We start from the raw sequence: 9,290 nt of genomic DNA, 5'->3' as shown, positions 1-9,290 counted from the left end.
GAAGCAGGCTTCCCCCACCTTTCCCAGAGAACTATTGTATCTGAAGAACTCTTTTATTACCGTACCCCATGTAGTATGCGGGGACAAAAAGGGCAGATGCAACTTTCTAGCCCTTCACACTGAGTAAGGCATCCCAATGTATGGGCCTCTGATGCAACTGTTCCTTTCCAGTATGTCTGATATGATTACACACAGACATCATTCTACTTTACAATAGGCAATATAATACTGTATGTGTTCTTTTTCTTCACTTTGACCTGGGGAAGTCACTCAATCTCTTTGAATTAGTTTTTTCATGTGTTTACTGGATAGAAATGTCACATAACTTACACTGACACTTTATGTCGATTTGACACAATATATACACATTTATATTATTATTCTTTCTTTTAAAACTATCTTTCAAGTGCCAACTATGTGCAAGGTATTGTTCTATGCACTTGAGATAGAGCAGAAAACAAGCAAGACCCATGATTTTGGCTTACATAGCATACATTCTAAGGGACAGGGAGAATGATGTTACACAGTAAATAAATATTTCTAGGATTGATACGTGTTATGCAGAAAATGAAGTCAGATAAAGGATGCAATGTGAGAAGGCATGGAAGGTGCTGCTTGAGGTAAGATATTCTTGAAAGACTTGCCAAAGGGAGTGACACTGAATGATAAAGATCCAGCTTTGTGAAAACCCTGGGAAATCTGTTGCAGCAGGTGCAATGGCCCTGAAGTGATTTGATTGATATATTTTTTTAGTATAAAAGAGTTTCAGGATGGCTGGAGAATGTTGTATGAGAGGAAGAGTTGTAGGAGATGAAGTTGGAAAGGCAATGGGTGGCAAATTCACATAATGGTGTCAAAGGAATTTGAACTTTATTTTCAGTGCATTGGGAAATCATTGGAGGATTTTAAACAACAGAGGGACATCATGTGATTTTTATTCTAAGAATCCCATGAGTTCATGAAGATGAAGAGGTCTATCTAGTCAAAACCATTTTCTTAAAAAACAAAGAAATTACTGGCCATTTCCACTGTGTTGCCATTTGCACTGATGGTGGAAAAGTAATGGTGGGTAAAACTGCTGATGTCTTAGCATGAATCAAGGCAGTGGCACCAAACTATACTATACTATTATACTAGTTGTCATATTCTTTTTGTGTGTATGTGTGGTTGAATCTATTTTTATTTACTTTTAATTTTTTATTTGAGTATAGTTGACACATACTGTTACATTTGTTTCAGGTGTACAATATAGTGATTCCACAAGTGTAGCTACCAACTGTCACCATGCAATGCTATTACAATATCATTGACAAAATTCCTTATACTGTGCGTTTTATTCTTGTAACTTATTCATTTCATAACTGAAAGCCTGTATCTCCCACTTCTCTGCACCCTTTTTGCCCATCCCTCAAATCCAGCCCTCTGGGAACCATGAGTTTGTTTTCTGTATTTATATGTCTGATTCTGCTTTTTATTTTATTCATTTGGTTTTATAGATTCCACATATAAGTGAAATCATATGGTCTTTGTATTTCTCAGTCTGACTTATTTTGCTTAGCATAATACACTCTAGGTACTTGCATGTTATTGCAAATGGCACGATACCATCTTTTTTCTGGCTGTCTGATATTCCAGTCTGTGTGTGGTTTTGTGTGTGTGTGTGTTTGCACAACATATTCCTTATCCATTCGTCTATTGATAGAACTTAGGTCGCTTCAATATTTTGGCTATTGTAAATGATGCTGCAATAAACATAGCGGTGCATATTATCTTTTGAATTCTTTTTTGTATTCTTTGGGTAAATACCCAGTAGTGGAATTATTGGATCATATGGTATTTCTATTTTTAATTTTTTTACAGTTTAAACTGTTCATTTAATTTCTAGTTAGTTAACATATAGTGTAATATTAGTTTCAGTAGTAGTATTTAGTGATTCATAACTTACATATAACACCCAATGCTCATCACAACAAGTGCCCTCCTTAACACCTATCACCCATTTAGCCAATCCCCCTGCACACCTACCTTCCAGCAACCCTCAGTTTGTTCTCTATAGTTAAGTCTCTTTTATGGTTTGCAACTCTCTTTTTTCTTTCTATATGTTCATCTGATTTGTCTCTTAAATTCCACATGTGAGTGAAATCATATGGTAGTTGTCTTTCTCTGACTGACTTATTTTGCTTACCATAATGTGTGTGTGTGTGTGTGTGTGTGTGTGTGTGTGTGACTTCTTCTTTATCCATTCATCAGTCGATGGACATTTGGGCTCTATCCATAATTTGGCTATTGTTGGTAATGCTGGTATAAACATTGGGGGCATGTATCACTTCATGTCATTTTCATATCCTTTGGGTAAATACCTAGTAGTGCAACTGCTGGGTATAGGATAGTTCTATTTTTGACTTTTTGAGGAAACTCCATACTGTTTTCCACAGTGGCTGCACCAGTTTGCATTCCTACCAACAGTGTAAGAGAGTTCCCCTTTCTTTGCATCCCCACCAATATATGTTGTTTCCTGTGTTGTTAAATGTAGCCATTCTGACAGGTTTTGAGGTGGTATGTCATTGTAGTTTTGATTTGCATTTCCCTGATGATGAGTGATGTTGAGCATCTTTCATTGTGTTTGTTAGCTATCAGGATATCTTCTTTGGAAAAATGTCTATTTGTGTCTTCTGCCCATTTCTTAACTGGATTATTTGGTTTTAGGGTGTTGAGTTTGATAAGTTCTTTATAGATTTTGGATATTAACCCTTTATCCGATATGTCATTTGCAAATATCTTCTCCCATTTTGTAGTCTATCTTTTAGTTTTGTGGATTGTTTCCTTTGCTGTGCAGAAGCTTTCTATCTTGATGAGGTCCCAATAGTTCATTTTTGCTTTTATTTCTCTTGCCTTCTGGGACATGTCAAGTAAGAAGTTGGTTGCTGCCTGTTTTCTCCTGTAGGATTTCAATGGTTTCCTGTCTCACATAGTGTCTATTTTCTCTGATATTAATATAGCCTCTCCTGCTCTCTTTTATTTATTATTTTCATGGAATATCTTTTTCAATAGTTTCATTTTATACCTGTGGATGTCCTTAGATCTGAAGTGAGTCTCTTGTAGACAACATATAGTTGAATCCCATTTTTTTAATCCATTCTACCAGTCTGTATCTTTTGACCGGCATACTTGATCCATTAACATTTTAAGAATTAATGATAGGGGACTTAGAATTGTCATTTTGTTAATTGCTTTTTGAATGTCTTTTAGCAATTTTGGTCTCTCATTTCCACTATTACTGCCATTATGTTTAATTCACTTTTTCTTGGTGACACACTTTGATTTCCTTCCCATTTCCTTTTGTGTATGTTGTATAAATACTTTTCTTTGTGGAAAAAGAGGAATGGATCTTCTAAGCTAGAAGACTCTGTTTCATATCTACCCTAAGCATTGGCACTTGAACATCTTTATCCATCTTTTTCCCCATAGCCTTAAGTCCTTCCAACTTACTGTCTAGCACATGGTAAACACTCAGTAAATATCTGTGGAATGAAAGTTTAGAAAGGACAGAGGAAAAGACATTCAGTTACATTGTGTCAAAGAAGTCAAATATGTCCAAGTAGCAATAGGTTAAACTTTTCCAGTGGGATCAGAAATAGTTATGATCTTCTGGACTTCATTGGACTTGGACTGTGCTTGGATGGACATTTCCAAGTTTTGCTCTGGGAGTAAACAACCAGCCTCCTCCTGGCTGTCACAGTCTCTCTTGTATCTATTCCTCCAGTAGTGCATTTAGCTTGGTTTTGAGCTTGCTCCAAGATAGGAGTCAGAATCATCCTTTTTTATATTGTGAATTAAATCATATACTAATTGAACATAAACAATACTTGAACTATTAAATAAATATAAACATCTGAATGAAGCATAAACAGCTACCTAAAAGCTCACTGTGGAAAGACTCTATTTTCCCAAAGGATACAAAAATACCTATTTGAAGGTACCCACGCACCCCAATGTTTATAGCAGTATTATCAATATTATAAATAATACCCAAATACCCAAATTATGGAGAGAGTCCAAGTGTCCAGATGTGATAGATGGATAAAGTATACACACACACACACACACACACACACACAGGGATATTATTCAGCCATAAAAAAGAATGAAACCTTACCATTTGCAATGATGTAGATGGAGCTAGAGTGTATTATGATAAGCAAAATAAATCAGTTAGAGAGAGATAAATACTATATGATTTCACTCATGTATGGAATTTAAGGAACAGATGAACATAGGGGAAGGAAAAAAAAGAGAGGGATGTAAACCATAAGAGATTATTAACTATAGAGAACAAACTGAGGCTGCTAGAGGGGTGTTGGGTGGGAGATGGACTAAATGAGTGATGGGTATTAAGGAGGGCACTTGTGATGAGCACTGGGTGTTACATGTAAGTGAATTCTACTTTTGAAACCAATATTACATTATATGTTAACCAGAATTTTTTAATATGAAATTTATTGTCAAATTGGTTTCCATACAACACCCAGTGCTCATCCCAACAGGTGCCCTCCTCAATGCCCATCACCCACTTTCCCCTCCCTCCCACCCCCCATCAACCCTCAGCTTGTTCTCAGTTATTAAGAGTCTCTTATGGTTTGCCTCCTTCCTTCTCTAACTTTTTTCCCCTTCCCCTCCCCCATGGTCTTCTGTTAAGTTTCTCAGGATCCACATAAGAGTAAAAGCAGATGGTATCGGTCTTTCTCTGTATGACTTATTTCACATAGTATAACACTCTCCAGTTCCATCCACGTTGCTACAAAAGGCCATATTTCATTCTTTCTCATTGCCAAGTAGTATTCCATTGTGTATATAAACCACAATTTCTTTATGCATTCATCAGTTGATGGGCATTTAGTCTCTTTACATAGTTTGGCTATTGTTGAAAGTGCTGCTATAAACATTGGGGTACAAGTGCCCCTATGCATCAGTACTCCTGTATCCCTTGGGTAAATTCCTAGCAGTGCTATTGCTGGGTCATAGGGTAGATCTATTTTTAACTTTTTGAGGAACCTCCAGACTGTTTTCCAGAGCAGCTGCACCAGTTTGCATTCCCACCAACAGTGAAAGAGGGTTCCCATTTCTCCACATCCTCTCCAACATCTATAGTCTCCTGATTTGTTCATTTTAGCCACTCTGACTGGCGTGAGGTGGTATCTGAGTGTGGTTTTGATTTGTATTTCCCTGATGAGGAGCGACATTGAGCATCTTTTCATGTGCCTGTTGGCCATCTGGATGTCTTCTTTAGAGAAGTGTCTATTCATGTTTTATGCAAGGGAATTAAAAGAAAAAATGAACTATTGGGACCTCATGAAGACCAGAATTAAAAAAAAAAAAAACTTGAAACATGAAAAAAAAGAAAGACTGTATTTACCAAAGATGACCACAACAATATCTCCCATCTCTCATGCTTTTATAAAAGTTGCTATCTTCCCCAATATGAAATGAAGTCTATGCCCTTAGTTGACTCTGGAAGGGCTTGTGACTCACTTATAATTAACAGAGCATTACAGAAGTAATGTGACATGACTTCTGAGCCTTGGTCATAAAAAGTGATACCACTACCATGTTGCTTACAGAAACACTCTTGTTTGGAACCTGAGTCATGAGGTATGAAGCCTGAGTACTGCGAGGCCTGCCATGTTGTGAGGAAACCAAATTACACAGTGAGGTAACATGTAGGCACTCTACTTGTCAATTTTAGTCTTCCAGACTTCTCAATACCTGTGCCAGTCATGCAAATAATTGAGTCTTCAGATGGCTCCAGCCCCCAGCCATTCAGTTTTTTTTTTTCACACTGAGGCGACAGACATCATGTGAAACAAGTCATATCCACTGTGTGCTTTTTCAGAATTTCTTACTCTGATACTCCATGCATATAATAAAATGGTTATTATTTTATGGACTAAGTCTGGAGCAGTTTGTTTTATTCCAAAGTAACAGGAACACATAACACATTTCCCACTTAAATCAGAAAGCCATCCCTCCTCTGTAGTATTAAGGCCTAATCTGATCCTTGCTTAATTATTTCTTTGCATTCCTTTATAGTTTTTTCCACCATATATAGACCCTAAAAATATAGTTTACTATCACCTGTCTTTTTAAATCATTTTATACATGCAATTACACTGTATATATCAGTCTTATTCCTTCAGTAAAATTTGTATATCTCTGATTTGATTTTGTGTCTCACACTTAGAGAAAATCCTTATTTCCTCTCAATTTTTCTGAGTACCTCACTGTTGCCCTCCACTTTATCTCCTGTTGATTTCTTTCTGGGTGTATGATTTTCATATATTTCTATACTAATTACTTTCCCTAGTATCATACTGTCTTCTGATCTTAAACATTAAGCCAGTGTGAGATGGTATACCTATCATGGCTAAATCTCAGCTACCTGAAGATGCTCCTATATTATGGGGTGACTTGATAGGAGGATATTTTGAGATTTAAAGTAAATGGAAAAGAGAAAACAAGCATTCACTGACTTAATAAGCACAAAGTACTATGCTAACCCTGAAAATGACATATCTGTTAGCTGTTAACGTTAATTTCAGAAGATAAAATTCAGGAATACAGACCTTAAGCAACTCCACATGTTATGTATGTAGTAGGTAGCAGTGGATTCAAACATAGTCTTTCCAGGAGGTTGAATCTGTAACACTCTACTATTTTCCTTCTCAAAAATTTAGGGGATCTGGAGAATTTTTGGCCACTACAGAAACACAAGGCACCACCATCTTCTCAAAAAATAAGACCAAATACCTTCAACAGCCAACGCTTCTCCTAGACAAGCCCTGCTGCAAATATAAATCAAACAACATAATCTCATTTTAAAAAGTATTTACTAAATTCTCAATACTTAACACACGTACAAGACAGGAATTTCAAAACATCAAAGAAGGCATACATAGTGTCTCCCCATCCCCCTTCCCAGAGGCAGTTTCTAAAACAAAACCAAGCAAAATGGCAACATCATTTGAAAACATGGGTGCAATGAGGTATGTAACACTAATGAACCTTAAACCTACTATATACAAATACATTAAATAAACACTGTGACCGAAAATAACGCACATCTCTAAGTAGCGAAAACGTGAGTGCGTACCTAACACACACACGCACACAGATAATCAACAGAAAACGTCCTCGTAAAGGTCTACAAAAGTGTTTAGATATAGTGAGTGGTCTTACATGCCAGATGCGACCATTAAAAACAATCTTGCTCACAATAGCACCATAACGGTACAGTACATATGGATAATCTGAAAATGATCTGTGAAAACTGTAGGAAGAATAATACAACTGAGTGTTATGCAAGGCGACCTGCAAAGGTAGAGACACCGCTTGCTGACTGGATTGGAAGATTAGGGCTGTTCACAGACACATGTGTGCTCAGTTTTTTTATTATAAGCAAGTCCGTTGAAACACACTGAGAGGGAAGGGGTGGAAGCTTGGCGCGACATCACGGGTTCCCCAGTCCAGAAACCGACCTCTTTCATACAGTAATTCCTTCACAAGCACTGAGGTGGCCCCCTCGAAGGGCACCGGGCACGTTTCAGGCGGGTGGCGGCCCCAGTCACTGCTCCTCTTCAGGAGAGGCAGGGGCTCACTCGGGAGACGCGTTCTGGATGGCCTTGAGCTCCTTCGTGGCCCCCTCCCCCCAGTTGCCACCGTCGACCTCCTCGATGACCACACTGCGCACGGTGCCCGCGTCCAGGCAGTGAGGGGCGACGCCGTAAACCCCGGGGTCAGAGACAGACGCGTGGAAACTCTGCACCCCGCACCTGCTGCAGAAGCTGTGCAGCGCCGGGTGCGTGTGGGATCGGTACGTGACGATGCTCTCGGCGCCCAGCAGGAGAGTGAAGCGCGAGGCCGGGACGAGGAAGTGCCGGTGCTGCTTCTTCCTGCACAGCCTGCAGCTGCAATCCACCACGCGCAGGTCTGCGGGGGCCCAGACGGCGAAGCGGACCGCGCCGCAGTGGCAGCCGCCGGTGTGGTACACCAGGCCCGGGTACTCGAAGGTGTCCAGCAGGAACTTGGCGGCGCCCTCGCAGCTGAGGCCCCGCCGCTTCCTGAACGTCTCCCAGCGCTCCCGCTGAGCGCCCAGGTCCATCTCGCCCGGGGACGCGGCGGGCGCCGGCGGCTTCGGGGCTGGTAGCGGGCCTCTGGAGGCTACCTCCCGGGCTCGCCGCCACCAGCGCTTCCGCCGCAACCTTGCGGAATCCCGCCGGGCGGCCGCCGGCTTCCTCCCCGCCGCGTGGCTCCCCACGCGGACTTGGAAAGGGGGGCGCCGCGCGCCCATGACCGCTATGGCTGCGCAGGCTGCGGCGGGATCCCCGGGCCGTTTTTGCCCCTGCAGCTGCTGGGTGTTTGCGCCGTTTCTCACTCTGCCCATGGTGCCTGCAGCCTTTCAAGCGCGTGCCCACTGCCCCTCTTTTCCTAGTAAGTTACCGAGCAGCCTCATTGCATCAGCCTGATTGGCCACTTGTTGAATATGATGTAGAGACCCTTCCTTTGACCCTATCAAAACAGCCTTTACTGGCCTGAATTTCAGTCAAAGGCAATTATTGACTGAGCACCTGCTGGGCACCAGGTACTGTACTGGACTCTGAGGATATAGAGATGCATTAGGCTCTCTAAAGCACCTACAATCTTTTAGGGTAGTTATACAAAAATATAAAAACCAAAATAGTGTGGTGCTTGCTCTGGCAGAGGTAGGAACAGAGGTCTCTGGAAGGCAGAGAAAGATCCATACTTACAGGAGGGGTGGATTGGAGGGATCAAAAAATACTCCTCCTGGAGGATTGATTCTTTTATTGTTATGTATGCTTTATTTTGATCTCTGCTAACTTTCTCTGTGATGAAGTCTACTTTATGTAATTAAAACAGCTACAACTGGTTTTTAATTAATGTTTGCATGATATGACATTTTCCATACTTTTTACATTTAATTTACCTATATTATCGAAATTGAAGTGATTTTCATATAAACGTTGTATGCTTAGTTGTGTGTCTTCCAGATACTTCTAATCTATTTTAATTAACATAGTCAATTTAAATTTTGGTGAGTATTGATATGCTAGTGTTTATGTCTACCAATTTATTATTTTTCTTTTGTTTTCTGTGTATCTCATTCAACTGTTCCTCCTTTCTTACCTTTCTATGCCTTACTTTAAACACTACAGGATTACATCTTGATTTTTTTATAGTATTTTTGAGTGTTTTGCTTTGTAAAGTTTTCTCATTGG

The 9,290-nt window shown here is 40.1% G+C and overlaps 1 protein-coding gene across 1 annotated transcript; it reads right to left on the bottom strand.

The window, feature by feature from the left end:
• Positions 1-6,865: 6,865 nt before the first annotated feature.
• LOC123594118 (centromere protein V-like protein 3) lies at positions 6,866-8,437 on the bottom strand. Its single transcript, XM_045470758.1, has one exon. The coding sequence runs from the start codon at positions 8,435-8,437 to the stop codon at positions 7,649-7,651; it is 789 nt and encodes a 262-aa protein (XP_045326714.1). The 3' UTR covers positions 6,866-7,648.
• Positions 8,438-9,290: the final 853 nt, after the last annotated feature.

This window comes from Leopardus geoffroyi, chromosome X (assembly GCF_018350155.1).
Source record: "Leopardus geoffroyi isolate Oge1 chromosome X, O.geoffroyi_Oge1_pat1.0, whole genome shotgun sequence".
Classification (NCBI taxonomy): domain Eukaryota; kingdom Metazoa; phylum Chordata; class Mammalia; order Carnivora; family Felidae; genus Leopardus; species Leopardus geoffroyi.
The sequence above is the reverse complement of the archived record's forward strand: the minus strand, read 5'-3'. Positions and strand labels throughout refer to the sequence as shown.

What these genes read in the sequence shown, in the direction of transcription:
- LOC123594118 (XM_045470758.1), bottom strand. Translation starts at nt 8,437, where the DNA reads ATGGGCAGAGTGAGAAACGGCGCAAACACCCAGCAGCTGCAGGGGCAA.